Source organism: Hippoglossus hippoglossus, chromosome 19, assembly GCF_009819705.1.
Source record: "Hippoglossus hippoglossus isolate fHipHip1 chromosome 19, fHipHip1.pri, whole genome shotgun sequence".
In the NCBI taxonomy this organism is placed as follows: domain Eukaryota; kingdom Metazoa; phylum Chordata; class Actinopteri; order Pleuronectiformes; family Pleuronectidae; genus Hippoglossus; species Hippoglossus hippoglossus.
The window spans coordinates 12,042,225-12,061,236 of NC_047169.1; the positions used below are offsets into that span (position 1 = coordinate 12,042,225).

The window sequence follows — 19,012 nt, forward strand, 5'->3', positions numbered from 1 at the left end:
GTGTGGTTTTCTGTTGGCATTCATTTCCATGTTTTGTCAGTTACCAGAGGTGAAAACGACCAGAGTATCAATGCAGGTCTCCTTTTTTTATTTTTTCATATGCAGATACTTATCTATATTTTCTTTGTGGGATCAGGTGAAAGACTTGTTAATGGATTAAACAACACTGATTTTAATGAAGGTTGAGCCATAAGGAAGGAACGGTTTGCTGCTGCCTATTATAATGTGGAATAAACATAGATTTTATACTAATATCTTTATTTTATACGCGCATCATGTATTTAACTAAAATTGTTAAAGTACAATGAGGCATCTCAGCCATTAAAAACAAACAGGAACTGTGCGGTAGAACAGGAGAACAACCCGGACCCATTAAGGGGACGGACCGGGAACTAACGCAAAGTGGACGAAGGAGGGAGATTTAAGAGGCGCGTGCAGGACGCTCGGTTTCAAACTTAACGGACAACCGAAGTGGCTCCTTTTTCTTACCTTCTCTTTTTCTAGTGATTCTCGTCATCATGGAATCGGACAGTGACATTAAAGCGACGCCGAAAGGCTTCCACTGCCTCCTGTGCAACGTCAACTTACCAAACTGTAAGTCACGAAGCTAACACACAAACAACTGAGGACACTTCAGACGTAGCGTTGTCCAGGCAGGTGGTGAATTAGCTTAAAGCTACAGAGCAACTGCGCAATTCATTCACTGTACATAGCTATCTTGTTTTAACACTGTTTATATTAGTTATTATATGTCCTTACATTTAAGTATTATTATCCTTACACCTAAGTATTGTATGTTACTTATTACTTACTGATGGCTACTTCCTAAATAAATCCTGATTTTCCAGCATAATAGATCGATGTACTTATTTGACACTTCAGCATTTTGTCAATGTCCTGCGCTGTAAAAACCTTTTAGTGGTATTGTTTCAGAATATCTCAATCAATCCGAATTGGTTTTACTAGATATTTATACACTTTTCAAACAAATAAAATGTTACACAAAGTGCTTTGTATAAACCCCCCAAGTACACACAAGTACACATACACAGGAAGGGCTTAATACAGCACTATAGGGAAAAGATAAATAGGTTGCTAAACAGGTAAATTGTTGTTTATATACTAAACTATATATATTCCATGCATACACCTACCAGTGTACTTGTTGTACTTCATGTTTCAACCTCTGCCACGTCATTATATGTGGAGTTTGATTTCTGCTCGTGTTGTGTCCTGCAGCGTCCAGTCTGGAACAGCACGTGAAAGGGAGGAAACATCAGACGCTGCGCTCGGTGCGGGACACCAGGAAGAGCCAGGAGGAGCACAGCGTGTTCGTCAGCGGCATCAAACCTCACATCTCCCAGACTGACATCACCAAGCACTTCCAGCAGTTCGGACCGGTGGCGGATGTCATCATGGATAAAGACAAGGTGAGGCCGCTGTGCACAATGAGAAACTGTGAGCTCATTGAGACACTCAACAGAGCGCTGACCTCCACCGAGGCCCAGCAGTCCCCTTACAAAACCTCACTTAAATTCACCAGATCTGGATTTTAATTTGGATCTGCACCAAATTACAAACACTCCAAATATCAGTCCCCTAAACATGCCTGATATTCAACATAAATGTATAACAATGTTAAAGAAAGTGAAAAAAAACAATCCTGAATCCGCTCCCTGATCCACAACTACACCAAAATTGAATTCTTCCCTCCAAATTTTCACGGAAATCAGTTGAGTAGAAGAAAACATAACTTCCTTGGTGGAGTTAAAGATGTCCGTAATCTCTGTGTCCGCACCAACAGCAGCGACACTCTGCTTCTTTGCAGCATGTGGAAACTGACAGTGTTTGACGGTGACGTGTCGCTCTGCACTCACAGGGTGTGTTCGCCATCGTGCAGTTCAGCGAGACGGAGAGCCTACAGGCGACCCTCTCCTGCCTCGAGCATCAGATGAAGGGCATGAAGCTGCGCGTCAAACCCCGCGAGAAGAAGGAGTTCAAGTTTGTTCCCAAGAAGAGGAGCGACGCAGAGAAAATGCAAGAAGTTCTGGACCGTCTCAAACCTCAGCTGTGTCAGCTGCTGTCTGTAAGTATCCTGTGGTCAAATCTGAAGTGTGCCTCCGGGCGATGAATGTGTGGGTTTGTAGAAATGGTGATTTTACACATCGCTGTACGAAGTGGAGCCTTTTAGATTCTTCTCAGTTCCACACTACATACTTACTACATTCAGTATATATGATATTAACCATAGATTGTGACGAATATATAAAATGTTGACGATGACTAAATGATGTGAATCACATTGAATGAGAATAACATCAAATTAAAAAAGAAATAATTTTTATTTGATTGTATGTAACTATCTTTTCACCATATATTCAAAATAGATATTTCAATTATAAAAAAAATAATAAATGAATTCAATATTTCTATTATTTAAGCACTTTTAAGTAATAATGCAATAGAGGTTTGATGTAAATAGTTTTTGCTCTAATATACAATATTTATCTATTGCATACTAAAGAGACAAATATAAATCATGCCCTGTTAGTTTGCTCTATAACTGGACTTATTGTAGCATGTTGTATGTTATCCAGGTGGTTTGTTAGGTTATAAGGATTTGTTTTTCCCCTCTAGGTGGATGCACAGATGCAGTGCGTCGTCGAGCGGTTTCAACTGGGAGAGAATGAAAGAAAGACTAGAAGTTTACTGGTTGAACTCCTGCAAGAGGTTTTCATAGAGTTTTTTCCAGGTGATGTTTGCAAACATACAAACAATGAGTCTGTTTCTATCTTTCATAGTGAGAATTGTGCAAATGATTGTCATAGATTGGTTCGCTCTCTTAATACATTTTTTGTTGCGTTGCAGACAGCCAGATTCTGCCATTTGGTTCATCCGTCAACACTTTTGGAATCCACTCCTGTGACTTGGACCTCTTCTTGGACCTGGAAAACACTAAAGTGTTCCAGGCTCGTGCCAAATCCACCACAGAACAGGTCAGATGCTTTTTATGTACAATTAATTGAAGCGTTTATTAGATCATTGAACTTTGCCCTTTGAATCATCCTTCTTTTATCTCCCGTCTTTCTTCAGGCAGGGGAGGGCACGTCCGATGACGGCCGCTCTGAGGACTCCATCCTGTCCGATATTGACTTGACCACAGCGTCTCCGGCAGAGGTCCTGGACCTCGTGGCGGCGATCCTGAAGCGCTGCGTCCCCAGCGCGCACAAAGTCAATGTGGTCAGCAGCGCTCGTCTCCCTGTGGCCAAGTTCCATCACCGCGAGCTCAACCTGCAGGGGGACATCACCATCAACAACAGGTTGGTTGACACTCGACTGTGTAGCTGTAACAGTCTTTAAAAGTGGCAAGAAAATGTTTTATCTTGAACACTGAGCAGAGTTACTCTCTTTCTTCAATCTGTGTCTTTCACTAGACTGGCTGTAAGGAACACTCGATTCCTCCAGCTGTGTTCAGGGATGGACGACAGGCTGAGACCTCTGGTCTACACCATCCGCTACTGGGCCAAGCAGAGACAGCTGGCCGGTAAAAAGAAATAACTCAGCACATATTATATCACTACAGGACAAGTCTGTTTTTAGTACAAAAAAAACAGATGCACTTTCTTTACAATAAAAGAGTGTACTCAGGCAGTTATTTCACATTTTGGCCAGCAGATGTCACTAGAACTTATCACTTATCACTGTGATCACATTAACAGCTTGGACACTGATTTGCAAAAGCTTTAAGTGCCTAGTGTTTTAATTAGTGTTCTTCACCGTAGAGTTCACTAATTACCTACTCCTGGGGAACATTGCCTCTGTTCCTGTGAGGAGCAGCAGCCAGTTCAACTTTCAACAAGCCTCCTGTGCAGAGTCATCAGCAGTTAACCACAGTTAACTAAGATATTATTGTTGTACCATTAACTCTGTGAAACAAATAATAATAAACCCAAGATTAATATCTAAAGGAGGAAAAAAACAGACACTAAAACCTAATAAAAACCATGTGAAACAGTCACAGAGTTTATAAGTGGTGACAATTACTTTTGAGATCTCAACAGAAATGTGATTGGGTCACTTGTGGCAGATCTATGATCAGTTTGCCACATTACTGATATTTTACACACACAATGAATAACTAAGCTGGTTTCAAATAGCACCGTGCCATTTCGTAGTTGTAGGAAATCAAACCTGAGATATTATATATTTAGAGTTTTAGGATTTTAAATGGTAGAAAGAACTAGAATACAGTACAAATGTAGTAATTATCTGAGAGCTGGTTACACTGGTATCCTTTAAATGTTCTTATACACCAGTGTAACAACCAGTTTTTTGTTTCTGTTTGTTTTAGCACTAACATTATCTCTTTGATATCAAGAAATCCAAACTCGTGCTATGAAGCCCCCAACAGATGTTAAACTCTTCATCCTGTATATACACTTCTCATGTCCTCGTAATCCTGGTCTCATCCTGCCACACACATTGTACGTTGTGCGCAGGTAACCCCAGTGGTTCTGGTCCCCTTCTCAACAACTACGCTCTGACACTGTTGATCATCTTCTTCCTGCAAAACTCTGAGCCTCCTGTCCTCCCCACAGTGGAGCAACTTAAAGACATGGCCTGTGAGTACTGCGTTACTGTACCCTGACAAGAAAGGTTTACTATTCATCAGTCTGAACTTAGCTGGTGCTTTAATTTAATGTGCGAAATGGATGAAAGAAAAAGTGCAGTTTACTCTGCAGAGGATTTAAAGACTTCAAAGACTTAAAGACTCACTGTTTAACATAAGTTTTCTTTTTTTTAGGTTTCATATTATTTTCATAGTCAAATCTTTGGTGCTGTTTTATAGAGTTAATATGTCTGTTTTGTTGCATGCACATGAGATGATATTCATTTACTTCTGCTTGTTAACCATCACTTGTTCACATCCTCGCAGGTGAAGAGGAGGAATGTGTGATCGAGGGCTGGAACTGCACCTTCCCCAGTCAGCCCATTTCTGTGCCGCCCAGCAAGAATACACAGGACCTCTGTAAGTGCTAGAAATTCAAAAAGCAAAGAAACATATGTGATTTGTTATTCAGTGATTTCCGGTGACACATTAAACCAAGCATCTTCATGAATTTAAAGCACAGCTTCATCTAACGTGTGTTTTCTCTCTCAAGGCACCCTGCTGTCCGGCTTCTTCTCCTTCTATGCCAAGTTTGATTTTGCCAGTAGTGTCATATCTGTCAGGGAGGGCCGTGCACTCCCAATCACTGATTTCCTCGGCCAGAAAAAAGAAAAGGAGGCCATGCAAGAGGAACAACCCACCAGGACCCCTCACCACAGTCCCAAGCTGGCCCCCCTAAATCTCCTGGACCCCTTTGAGCTTTCCCACAACGTAGCTGGAAACCTGAATGAGCGCTCGCAGCGCTGCTTCCAGAGTGAGTGCCAGGAGGCCGAGAAGTACTGCCGCAGCCTGCAGTACAAGCGCAAATCCGCCAAGGGGAAGATGTGGGGGCTGGTGCGCTTATTCACCCCCCATGGCGAAGTCCCACATAACAAAGCGGACTCCTTGACCATCAGCATTCCCTTCAAATCAGCGACGCTCCCTGAAGGGCTGCGTAATCAGCTGCACATGGCGGGAGATGACTTCCGGCCGCTGTGGTTTCAGAAGGTGTGCGCTGCTGTGGAGGGAGTTCTCACGAGTGTTCTCAGGTGTCATCTTGCTCCCTCCACAGGTGGCGAGGAAATGGATGCTTCCTCAGCGTCCCTCAACACCTCGATGAACAGCAGCTTCGGCAGCGTTGAATCCCAAAGCGACACCAGCCCTACGGGCACAGTGAAGGTCGGTGCCAAGAGGCTGCTGTCATCAGGAAGCGACGCCACTGTGTCACCGCAAGGAAAAAAGCCAAGACTGGCTAAAAGAGGCAAGCCGGATATCCCTCCATGGATCTGCATGCAGAAGCACATGGTGTGGGCTGGCAGGAGGAAGGTGAGAAGGGAACTGATCAAAGATACAGACACGAGGCCAGAGGGCAGCTGCATGGAGATGGAGTCCCAGGTCACAGCTCACATCATTGACAAAGAGCCGGAGCTCAAGGAGCCCCTGGAGTTCACGGTCCAGCCGCAGATGGTGGGCGGGACGGAGAGCACGAAAGCGGTGCTCAAGCTGGAGCCGACCAGTGACATGACGGGAGTTTTTAACGACTTCTTTCATTTCCTGGAAGTGTTTTTACCCAAGATGGTGGAGACATTGCTGGAGAAGGAAATAGGAGGAGTTTAAAATGGAGCCTATTTCAGATACGATCTTTGGGTTTTCTTGTTTTCAAAGATGACATCATTGCTACTACCTTTTGAGAGCAGGACATGAAAAAGCATTTATATGCCGTTACCAGCCACCTGTTATACTGTAACACTGTGTAAAGGCTTTGTCGGAAAGTTTTTGTACACTGTATGATACTATTATACTATGAGTTTGTTTCTGAATAAGATTTCTTCTTTTATGTTTGAGACGTGGCTTGGTTTTAGTGAACCTCTGTTTATTTACATGATGAAGCTCTGAAGGGAAACTGCAGCTGCAGATATCTGTTGTACAGAACACCTGATGTCATCTACCAATAAATAAAAAAACGCTTCGTAAAACTCGGCCTCATTCTGGCTACAGTAGCTGTGATTGGTCAGGAATGTAAACACATTAATTTTACCTGAAGACATTCTTCATACACATCGATGCTTGTGTCGTCCTCTGCCAGAACGGGGCCGTGTGCGTGGAGCTCTTATCCAGGCCGGTCTTCTTTGCTCATAGGACTGAGACAGATGAGAGTAATTACTCAGGCAGACTGCTTTATTACGGCAGGACGAGCAGGAGCTGAGGGACGCACAAGGCTGCAGAGATTAACATCATTCATCTCCATTTTTAAAGGGAGGTGCAGATGGCCAGCAGGTTAGGTGGGGATAGGGAGGATGGAGATGAGTGTGATGATGAAGACGTTGGAGACGATCTGGTGCTGCTTCACATCTTTGAATGTTTGCGGATGAAAAACCAAAAGTATCTGATACATTTGTGATCCAGCCGAAATCACAATGTCATTTTCAGTAAGAATCAGAAAAAAGCTAAACGTAAGTAACTACTATAAATTGAATGAGCAACAGTTTGTTGAGTATTTTTTTAATGGTGTCTGAAATATTGCAGTTAAACTCAAACTTAACCACTTGAATTTTATCAAAGTTTATTTCAACCTCTGCCAAGGATGTTGTGTTGTTTTGTGTTTCTGGCTGTTAGCAGGATTTTCCAAAAACTACTGGACAAATTACCATGAACCCTGGTGGAAGGAAGTGGGATGGATAAGGAAAGAACCCATTAAAGTTTTGTGTGGATCCTGGGATTTTCTTTTCTCATTGGTGTGTCTAATTTTCTGTGGCTTCGATGCCACATCACTTGAGCTTTAGCCGTTTTCTATCACCAGCCCTCGTTATTTTGAAGGTGCTGCTGATATATGGCCTCTCACACACACCTTTAAGCCACACAGTCAAAGTGATTGATAACGAAAGTATGTGTGTGTGATTATTTTTTTTCTTTTTGCCATCGGCCAAAACAAACCGTTTTCTGATTTTCCTCAAATTCCCTTCATCAAGAAACACAATCTAGGGTCAAATCTCTGTAAAGATGCACAGCAACACATGGGAGATGCTTTCATTAGCTATTGATGACCAACCAGTTGAAAAACATGTAGCTCATTGGCTGTAAATGCGAATTGATTCTGTTGGGCATTGATGCGAGGCGTGTCTTTGAGCGTGGAGACGATTCTTCATCTAGAGATCGCCAGAAACAAGAGGCAGAGAAAGTAATAAAGGCAGTTCCATGATTAATGTAATTGGCGTCCATTGGGATGAGAGCCTGAGTCACGCCCCCAGAGACATGACATCTCCACAGCTTGCAGGTTTGGCCAGTTCACCATGACGCATGCATGCATTGATTCACATCTCGGGATGAATCATCTTGCTCTATAGTGTCATGCTGAAGGTTTACGTCTGGTTCCAAGAATATGGAGGAGAGGTGAGTAAGAAACTGACTCCATCTTGCCATTACAGAGGGCGGTGGGTGATTTTAATGCATAAGAAGCACACTGACTTCCCAGCCCTGTTGTGACTTTGAGAACACGCTGTGCATGGAGAGTCATCAACCTTTCCTCTCACAAGCCTCGTCATCCGTCTGAGTTACCTGAAGCTGCCGCGGCCGGCTCGCTCATAAACACATCAGTCGCTGGGATATTGCTGTAATTGGTCGGCTCTGCTTTTTCCCAAAAAGACGGATGGCTTGAGAGATGCTGCTGCTCCGGGCAGAGGAGCTTCAGTCCGCTCGGGGCGAGAGAATCTCATGAGGCATCGATGGTTTGGAGAGCAAATGAGCAAATGAGAGGCCATGAGTTGAGTGATGTTTAGAACTGACACTACTGCTGTTTTGTTTGGACAAGTGTAACCCTGCCAATTATTGTATTTATTTATTTTATCTACCTACTAATTCCACAAATGTCTCTGTCTGTCTGTGGAACACGTATCTCGAGAACCATTCATCTTATCGGCTTCACACTTGGTATGTTTATTCTTAATAGCCCCAGGAAGAGCAGTGTCCAATTTGGTGCGATTGGTGCTACATTCAATATTAATAAAAAAACGTACAAACAGGTGCTTTGTAGCAGTCAGTAGGGACAGATGCCTTCAGCCTGTGGACCGAGTTGAACACGTCTTCTTCTACGTCCTCAGATGATAAACAGCAGTGGTCGGCAACTGGGTCAAACATCGGGTCAAAATGGCTGCCGTTTGATTATTGTTATTTCACCATATCGGACTGACGCAGACATTCACCAAATCATGTCCTCTTCCGCAATTTGTCTACAAAGTACAACCACATTGTGGCTGCAATGCTTTATATCGAGCTTAAATGTTGAGCTATTATTTTGAAAAAATGTGAACTGTGTGAAATGTGAAACACCAGTTCAGTAAATCATTCGAACCCATATATGAATCACACGTGAGCAGATAATAAAGTAAATTCTGTTTCACTTCATGAAAAAATCTTCAGTGCAGATAAACCAGGAAGGATGAACATAAAATCAGCCCAATCCAAACAGGCAGTTCTAGAGCGAGCTCTGCACTAGTTGTTATAATTATGCAAAATCTTTGTATCCATGCATGAGCCTGTTAAATATAATTATTCTTAGTCTTCCTTCGTGTTTCTCTTGTAAGTTTCCTCTGCCTTCTAGATAATAATCAATTCTCTGGAGTATAAGCCATTGATGTGTCCCTGCAGCCCAGTGGCTGTAGATGCATTCACCAGTGCTGGAATTACTACATCCTCTGATTGTCTCTGTCAAGTGTCTTCCTCTCATGTCACTAAAAGCTAAAATGCCCAAAAATGAAATTAAAAGCCAAAACATTTAAATGAATAAATATAAGCACCAGTGTTACAGTGACTTTCCTGATGTTTCTGCTGTCAGTCACCTCAGCTTTTACAGAATCGGAATTGGCTTCATTGGCCCAATATGTTTAAACAGACTGCATGGACAGGGGATGGATATGTACATTTTATGATTTTGAAAATGTACCAGTTCTTTGCTGCAGTTTTATTAGTTGCAGAATAAATCTGCTTGTAGATTAATAGGGCCTCAATCTCACATATATGCAGGGTGTGACTCAAGCAGTCAAGGATTTCCCTACGTACAATAGATTTTACAGTAGATATTACCTGGAACTTATAGGGCTGCATTGTCAATGTGGAGCATGTTGTAGGGTCCTGTACCCCTACGTCCACTTTAAGGGGGACCCCTCCTCATAAGGTCTCCCCGGTTCATCCACCTTTCTGTTGTTACAATCCATGGGAGAGGGGCTATGTAAATATGTGATATGTAAAGATTGACCCGAGGATTTGTTTTTTGCTCCGTTTGTCTGTATAAACTGAGATCACCTCACATACATCTTCATATAAATCCCAACGCAGACATCACTGGACTCCAGAGGAGACTTGAGTATGTGCCCCCCCCCCCCCCCCAAAAAAAGTCAAAAATAAAAGGTCTTAACATTAAAACCAAAAAGAAATATGTTATTATTTCACTCACTAATTAATGTGTCGGGATTCTGACACTTTGTGGCCCCTTTTAGAGCCAATTATGCTTGTGAGTTATTGCCCTGTGGTGGTGGGCAGCCATCAACCCCTCATTTTGTCCCCTGAGCTGTGCAAACAGACCCGGCTGCACTGAAAAGCACTCTGTTCATATTAGTGGCTCCCCCACTCTGGAGATAAGGCTTAATAAAACCTCGTACTCATTTCCCCCTTTCTGTCTGCGATGACAGGAAGGAGTCCGACCCTCTCCCGGGAGATTGCTCTTACACCAGAATGGACTTCTGTGCAAACGTGTGTGTCTGTGTGTAATCTTCTTTTCATATTTGGACTCGGCAGCGTGTGTGATGCAAATGGAAAACGGAGGTGGTTTTACTATCAAAGGTGGACGCAGAGGTTCAGGAGAAAAGCTTTTAGGGCCCCAGGTAGATGCGTTCTGTAAGTACACCTCCGCCCTCGTGATTTGTTCAACTTATCGCTCTCAGATAAAGTCATGCAAATTGTATGTGTCTTTCCTAACAAAGTCACAGACATCGCTAGTGCCGGCATGAGTTGGAAAAGTTGTTAAAACCGAATAAGATGAGAGAGAAAAAAAAGCCTTGGCCTCCTGCAGCTCCTATTACGTTTGCCTTGATGACAAATCAAACACTTTCCCCCTCCGCAGGAGCCCGTACGGCTCTTGTGGAGAGCATTAGCCGGGGTTTATTGGGCCGTGAACCGTCTGCGCTTCCCCTTATCTGAGGGGCTGTTACTTTCTCAGTGTTTACCTGCAAACACTGGAGCAAGTTAATGAGTTTGTCTTGTGCATGTTGTTGTTTCTTGCCATTGACTTTTATGGCCAGTCGAGTGAAGGCAGACAGGTTGAATACTGGGGTAGAGTAAACTTAACGTTCAGGATGGCTGTGGGGAAAAAAAGGATGATGACAGCATAGACGAGACGTCGCTTTGAACTCGTCGGTTTGTTATTTTGTTTTTTTCATCGCTCTGCGTGGTGTAAAAACAGCTGCACACTAATTGTCCCTCAATATCACTTTGAATCATGGTACAACGATTGCTGAGAAATGGACAGTGCAATCTAGGTGTAATACCACAATCCACTCACAGCCTTTATGGCGAGGTCATATACACTTTAACTGCGTGTTTATTGTAAGCTGAGATTTATGTCCAAATCAAGTTTTTGACAAGGGTTTAGGGACAGACAAAAGAAAACCCCACTGTTTTTATGACTCTATAAACAGCACATGAGAGGGGGTGTCATGGCGTCCTCAGGGAGCCCAGCAGGACTCACATGCACATGTTATGTTGTACATGGCAACATGATGGTTCCTTTGATTCATGCATGAGCCTGTTAAATATAATTATTATGTCTTCCTTTGTGTTTCTCTTGTCGCACAAGTTTCCTCTGCCTTCTAGATAATAATCAATTCTCTGGAGTATAAGCCATTGATGTGTCCCTGCAGCCCAGTGGCTGTAGATGCATTCACCACACAGAGTGCTGGAATTACTACATCCTCTGATTATCTTTGTTACATGTCTCTGTCAAGTGTCTTCCTCTCATGTCACTAAAAGCCTAAAATGCCCCAAAAATGAAATTAAAAGCCAAAACATTTAAATGAATAAATATAAGCACCAGTGTTACAGTGACTTTCCTGATGTTTCTGCTGTCAGTCACCTCAGCTTTTACAGAATCAGAATCGGCTTCATTGGCCCAATACTCTGGTGTTACATTGCTCTCAGTGCAACTACACAAACATTGACTTACAGCTATTGGGACGAGGACAACAACAACAAAAAAGTCAAAGAATGGTACAAAAATGTTTTAACTATTGAGGTGGATGTTCTGGACTGTACTGTACGATAGCATGTAAAACGAAATTAGGAGAATATACAATATTTTGGAAAGACTAATGACCAATGCCATAAGTAGTGCAATGAAATAAATAATAAATACTGTAACTGCATGGACAGGGGATGGATATGTACATTTTATGATTTTGAAAATTCACCAGTTCTTTGCTGCGGTTGTATTAGCTGCAGAATAAATCTGCTTGTAGATTAATAGGGCCTCAATCTCACATATATGCAGGGTGTGACTCAAACAGTCAATGATTTCCCTACGTACCTGACTAAAAACGCCTCTTTATTGGGACTACAATCCCACACACACACACACACACACACACACACACACACACACACACACAGACACACACACGATGAATACTATGAGAACATGCTTCCATTTCACATGAGAAGTTATTCAACCATGTCTGGCTTCCTTAAATAAGCACATTTCCTCTACAGATTTGTTCATATCAGAACAGGAAATAAATTCTGAAGCAACTTGTAGACGACTCAATTTCCAAACTAAGACAAACTGTTGCTACTATAGTGGCTAAAGGAACTGGAGGAACTGGGATATATTTGGTCTTTAACCCTCTAAAGTTGACCATCACGCCAGATCACACAATGCTTTGCTGAAAAATAAGAAACCAAACATTGGCGGGGTGAGCATTTTTCATTTGATTTATTCAAAAACAACCAAACTAGCCTAGAACTCCTCAGGATGATGTGGAAGAAACTAATTCTACTTGACCCTATTCAAAAAATGAAATATAAAAGAATAGGACTCTTTACAGATTTGCAGACAGCACCACGTCATCTGCACATCTCCGTCCTGTGTGCAAACAGACATCAGACCCCTGGACGTGCACACACAGTCCCACAGAGACGACTGCACCTGCACTGTGGGATACGGGACGACTTCATGTGCCGTGAACTGAACAACAGACCGTGAAGATGCAAGATAAACAGGAGCCGTGGCACCAGTCATAAACGTGGGCGATCACATGCGCCCCAGCACTTGAGACCTGAAAGGTATCTGTGGACACAGTGTCTGTGTCGTACGAGCGTCATCGTGCCCACGGCCGTCCTCAGAGCCTCGGCGGTGACATGGAATTTGGAGAGGCATCATGTGAGGGGTTAATAAAAGTGATATTTGATCCACCTCAGTGAATCACTCAATTCAATCATAAGAGAATTACTGAAATGACTTTCCCTGACGCTGCTGCTGCTATTTCAGATCCCACATGAGTGAGTGTGATCTGTGACCTCTACCTCCAGGCCATATGGCCGCCTTCATCTTCATTATCGTCATCATCATCATCTGAATAATGCACGCAGGAGTGATGAGCACAAAGGAGGCTAAAGGTGTCCGGGATAATGATCTTGTCTGAACAAGTATTTCCCATTGTGCCTCCCCGTATCTACCAGGGGGGGGTAATGTGTTTGTTCATTACCCACCCATGTGCAATTTACACCCCAGTCAATAAAACTACTGGAGGAGTCTGATTACAACCTGGAGAAATTCTTTACAACTAATTCATTCAGGAAAAGAAAAGAAAATCTTGGCCAGTGTTCATCCTCCTTTGTATAAAACGCCCTGTGGTCAGTTTTCTTGTTATTCATTCTGTATTTGTACCACATATTCTTCCCTCTGTGCATTTTTTAATTTAATTAATTTTTTTTTATATATATATTTGTGGTTTTCATAAAAGCCATCACTGGTTTCTAAAACTATCTGTGACATTTACTTTATGTTTTCTTTATTTTTTTATGTTGTGTGAAATAAATTAAACTAAACTACATATGATTTGGGAGACGTGTTGTCTGTGAATCCCTGAGCTCATTGTCCTGACACGCTGGATAATGTTGGACGCTGACAATCTGTCCCTCTCTTACTCACCATTGTTACTCCAAAGCAAATTGGTCTCCATCATGTGCGCGTTACCTCAGTCACTGGTGTGTTTTCATATACATGATTCATCTGCTCTTTTATTAACTGGAAGTATGGAAGTCACAATATTCTTTTTATGGACATTTTGCGATTTGTTGTTTCCAAAGTTCCGACTGATTTAGGACAGAAAGCTTTTACGTTCACGGCACCTGATGCATGGAATAATTCACAGGTTTATTTTCAGTTTAAAGCTCTGGTAAAAATCTCTTGAGCTCAGGTTGTTTGTGTGCAAGTTATTAATCTGTTACTGTCGAACCTGTGTTGCTGCTTCTTGGCCGGGTTCAAACCTGGTTAAATAAAGGCTAATAAATAAAAACAGCGGCTGCATCTCAAGCACAGTCCAGACTTTGACATCTTGTAAAACTGCAGGAGAAAAACTCACTATAAGCATTTTGTGCAGAAACCCTGCTTCACTCAGTGGATCGCTGATAAAAAAATCCAGAAATCATGAGGAATGAAGAAGTGGTGAGCGACTCCAGCTTCGGTCTGTGATACCTGCTGTAATGTGTTTTCAGGTCACTCACCCCATCTCTCTCCAATTGCTGATGCATGATGGTTTCTGTGCCGGCTTATTATTTCAAGTGTGAAGGGTCACTGTGTGTGTGTGTGTGTGTGTGTGTGTGTGTGTGTGTGTGTGTGTGTGTGTGTGTGTGTGTGTGTGTGTGTGTGTGTGTGTGTGTGTGTGTGTGTGTGGCTGGTGTGTTGTGCTTTCTGAGCTCTAGTCTGAGCCACGGTGCAGCTCAATAAGCCTGTTTACTGGAAGACATAACTTTAATGTGGATAAGTGCAGGTTGGATTTCCAAGTGTAGACATGAAGCTTACTGGTCTGAGACTATAACACTGGGACTGTGGCTGCGCCCTGGAGCTGTTGGTGGTGCTGAAAGGGGAGGAAACCCTTTCTCATCTGTGTGTTCCTTGTACCATCATGTGGTGCAAATTACACGTTTACAACTCATTCAATTTCATCTTAAAATCAACAGCAGTCTACAATAAAAGGCAGTAAGTACACATTTAAAACCTGATATTGAAGTACTTGGAGAAAAGAGCCCTTTTACCTTATTTTATTGTGAAAAATTAACCTCCACTAAGCCAGAGAGTGAAGTTCAGCTGTCAGCTCGTCATCCAGCTTCTCTCACAGATAAGTGACCCATTGATCGATGGTGCTGGAGGAAACAACGAGGGGTGTGGTCACGTGTGTCTCAGTGCGCATCAGGTATCCATCCCACACCATATATAACCGCGAGAGCCGAGAGGAGAGCGACACCACAGGGGCACCAGCGAAGTGAACCGCACCGAGAGACAACTGTCAAAAAGTGAGTCTGCGCACTTTAATATTACTTTGCTGCATGTTGACTTTTTAACCGGATCATCTGTAGATGTAATTTGATGAAATTCATGTCGGCTAATGTGTTTTTATAATCTTTGGAACACTTTTACGCACGAAGGTATCTGCGTAAAATGGAACAGAATCCTCACATAAATTTGTCTGTAGCTAAAGTTTATTCAAGGTTTTTTTCTTTAAAAGTGAAATCACGTCCTGGTGTTTCTCTTTCTCCTCAGATGGCCAACATGTTGAGATCGTGGATGACGCTCGCAGCGCTCGTCCTGTGCCTGCTGGTGTGCTGGAGCAGCTTGGCGGACGCCTACCCTCCCAAACCGGAGAGTCCGGGGGGCAACGCCTCACCGGCGGAGTGGGCCAAGTACCACGCGGCTGTCAGGCATTACGTTAACCTCATCACCAGACAGAGGTGAGTCAGACCCAACAAACTGCGCCTCACGTCTGTTACACTCAGATTTCTCCATGTCTCCTGTGAGGTAGAGGTTACAGTGTCTGGGTTCAGAGTTGATTTGATATTAGAGCCACAGCAGCTTTTTTGAGCATCATTAACTCTAAAAGCACCTGAAAAAAAACAACAACAAACTAACTGAGAGACTAATAAGTGACGGAGAAGGTGTAGTGCTTTTTTGAATTGGTGACTTTTCATCATATTGGGTCAGAGAGTGTCCACCTCCCTTCGTGTGACAATGAAATGGGCAATAATGATGTGAATTCATTCTTAAAAGTCCTGTTTTTCACCCTACGACTTCACCTTTGCTGGTAAAGAGTTTGTCCTTTCACCGAGCCACTAATGAGCACTCTAGGGTCATTGCACTGAAGTTATAACGCATTTCTTGTTGTGGTAGGAAATGATGAGGCAGAGGACAGGAGGCTGGTTTTCCTCTGATGTGTAAATAAAGTTCAGACCGCAGAGAAGTAAGATCCTGTAAAGAAGGAAATCATTTCCTTTTCTTTGTTAGCAGCTGAATCAAGACTGGATCATTCGCAGCCTCCATGTTTGTAGGTTTTCAGAATCTCGTGACCTTTGACACATAGCGAGGACTTTTTAAAATTTTAGATTGTAAACTTGTAATTAAATCTCAAAGGTTGCTTTCTTATCTGTCGCGCCTAAAATACGGCGTCAGTTTTACAGTTTTTTACGAGATGTATGAAAAAGCTAGAATCCAATAAGGGCCGAGCAATAAATAATAATTTTCATCAATAGCAATACACCAAAAGTCCAATATATTGATATTTTGCTTATTGCGCTGCCATGTGAGGAGTTACAACACATAATTGATTTACCTCAGATATTTAAGATGTTTTGCTGCTTTCTCTGATAACGAAGAGTTAATAATATGATACTTATTGTGATAATAATCAATATTGAAGTTTTATCTTTATATCATTTATGGCTATATCGCTCTATATAAACACATGATCCCCTCTGTGTGGCCCCTGGGGTCTGTTGACTTCTGTTGGAGAAACGACCGTTTTCCTGCAGTGATGGAAGCTGAGCACAGCCTCATCACCATTAACCCTCGTGCTCTGTAATTAAAGAGGCTTGATTTGCCATTAGACTGCGTACCACACGGAGCAGCCCCTCGCCGCTCACACTAAAGAAGGTTAACTCAGTGACCAGGCATTGATTTTACATTGAAGTAGCAGGAGCTTGTTTTGTTGTTTGCCTCGCTGGACACTGGGCAGTGAACTCGAAAAGTCTCCTTCTCTGTCAGATAATTGCATGGTTGACATTTTGGATTGGGCTGCAGAGAGGCAGTGCTGATAAAGAGAGAAACCTCGACAGGGTGCATGCAGCTAAGTTGCCTTTTTCACAGCTGGATGAGTCTCAAAAAAGAAAAAAGAAATAGTCCAGTGGTTGAAATTCATAACATGAGCAGGTGGGGTCACGCCAGAGCAGCCAGTGAAATGCTGACTGAGTGACTGCTGAGGGCACAGAGGGGGTTTCACGTGAGAGAGTCTCCAATTAGTGTTGCACTGCGGTCATTACATGCTGGTGTTTGTTTTTTTTTAATCTGCAGGTATGGGAAGAGGTCAACCCCCGAGCAGGCGGTGGCGTGGCTGCTGTTCGGAGGCGATTCAAGCCAAGAAACCGAACCACGGTGAGAGAAGCCGATCAGAGTAAATCTCTGGTTAATCACGATGGATCATTTTTCGGGATCCTGATTTCACGCTGCAGGTTTAATGCTGAAGCTGACGACTGATGGAATTTTGTGGGCTGAAATGAAAGAGAATCTGTTAAAGCTGGAAAAACCAGTGAAATAAAAATTCACAGGATGAAACATTAAAATTCATAGAGAGATTTAATGTGGGTAATGATATATTTATATATGTATATATAAGAAAATCAATACTTATACATAATATTTGTATCTGAATCAATGGCAAATATCCAGTATTCAGGAAAAAAAACATTAGGGTAAGAATCTAATCAGCCACGCAGTGTTCTACATTAGGATTTTAAATGTGACAGTCATCAGTTTGTCATTATTGATGAAGGATGAAGATGCAATTTAATGAGACCTACATAAAATCAACCAATACTTCATCTACCATTAGCAAACAGTTTGAATTTAGGATGATACATGTAACATAAAAACACTTAACACACTAAATCCGCCTCTTCCACTATTTAAACTTACTTGTGGCATATAGGGCTGTATGTGTATATTGGTCTAAAAGTGTAAGTGCAAGAGAGGAGGTATGAATATGAGGAAGTCCTCTGCTGTGTAGCTTCTTGTTTCTGTTCTTTAAGTGAGAGTTGGTTGGCATCTCCTCTCACTGTGGCTGTACAGCAGATCATTGGCCATGTAACGACGCAGCGTGACAACATCTCCTCTCTTGCAGCTCGGACTACGCCGATCAGTGGTGAAAGACCCCGACGGTTCGATTCCTCAACGACCAAACAAAAACAACATCACCGGGACTCAAGAGACAAACGTGCACTGGACTCTGTGACTCTGCATCTTCAAAATTACTTACCGTGCATGAAACCGTCTATTTGTCTGTTGACCAAAAATGTAAATAATTTGTATTAAAATCAATGACTTTACAACAAAGCCTGAATGGAATAAAAGTATTAAACACACACACACATGCTTTCTTGTCCTTTATTCTGCCTTCACGAGCTTGCACTTGCTCTTGCTGCCGCTGGGTGTCGCTACAGCCCCAGGAAGTGTCCGTGTGCACCTGCACGGTGGTTGAATGTGACCACTGCTGCTGTGTGGGCTCACACGCTGACGACAGGAGACGGACTCGAACTTCTCACAGCGGCGGACGTGTTCCTCTCGTCGTTCGGAGGCAGCAGCGGATCACACAGTTAGCTGAGAATCAATGGAGCTATATGTGAGCGCACGCGAGCCCCTCTAGGTTAAAGATAGCAGTGTGTGTGTGGGAGTGACACACGCGCACACACACGCGCACCCACACACCGACCTGCCGAGCATCGAACACCACCTCTGGAGGATCCTCGTCACTCGGACACAGCAGAACAGGTGAGCGCCTCCACCTCTATTTTATTTCTCACGCGTTCATGTTCCCGAGCTGTCTTCTCTGAGGTCCGCACTCGTCAGGTGGCCACACTCAGGTTTTCCGTGTCCCCTGAGGGAGACTCACACACGACGGTTCAGCCCACTTCACTCCAGCTCCATTTTTACTGTACTGAGGTAATCGAGGAGAGCTGTGTGTGTGTGTGTGTGTGTGTGTGTGTGGTTTGATGAAATGACCTCAGGCTGTTTCCACCTGTACTGAGGCCTCAGGTGAGACACAGCCAACATGT

General features: G+C 43.0%; 3 protein-coding genes across 4 annotated transcripts in view; all 3 read left to right on the forward strand.

Annotated features, from left to right (window-relative positions):
* The first annotated feature begins 350 nt into the window (after nucleotides 1-350).
* tut1 (terminal uridylyl transferase 1, U6 snRNA-specific) lies at nucleotides 351-6,634 on the forward strand. The gene is made up of 10 exons (XM_034571602.1): nucleotides 351-594; nucleotides 1,240-1,430; nucleotides 1,880-2,086; nucleotides 2,638-2,752; nucleotides 2,869-2,996; nucleotides 3,094-3,320; nucleotides 3,435-3,544; nucleotides 4,500-4,622; nucleotides 4,937-5,029; nucleotides 5,163-6,634. Exons 1-10 carry the CDS (start codon nucleotides 519-521, stop codon nucleotides 6,263-6,265), a joined length of 2,373 nt encoding a protein of 790 aa, XP_034427493.1. The 5' UTR covers nucleotides 351-518; the 3' UTR covers nucleotides 6,266-6,634.
* An 8,331-nt stretch (nucleotides 6,635-14,965) lies between these two features.
* pyyb (peptide YYb) lies at nucleotides 14,966-18,314 on the forward strand. 2 transcript variants are annotated; one of them, XM_034570164.1, is made up of 4 exons: nucleotides 14,966-15,212; nucleotides 15,456-15,643; nucleotides 17,256-17,336; nucleotides 18,082-18,218. In XM_034570164.1, the coding sequence occupies exons 2-4, from the start codon at nucleotides 15,456-15,458 to the stop codon at nucleotides 18,104-18,106; spliced, it is 294 nt and encodes a 97-aa protein (XP_034426055.1). In that variant the 5' UTR covers nucleotides 14,966-15,212; the 3' UTR covers nucleotides 18,107-18,218. The 2 variants fall into 2 exon arrangements, with proteins under 2 accessions (XP_034426055.1, XP_034426054.1); XM_034570163.1 differs by having other exon boundaries at nucleotides 14,974-15,208; nucleotides 18,082-18,314.
* Nucleotides 18,315-18,401: 87 nt separating this feature from the next.
* mpp2b (membrane protein, palmitoylated 2b (MAGUK p55 subfamily member 2)) overlaps nucleotides 18,402-19,012 on the forward strand; it is a 40,114-nt gene continuing 39,503 nt past the window's right edge. The window contains exon 1 of the mRNA XM_034570662.1: nucleotides 18,402-18,728. The gene's annotated coding sequence lies outside the window, so the exon portion shown is untranslated. The remainder of the gene's footprint in view (nucleotides 18,729-19,012) is intronic.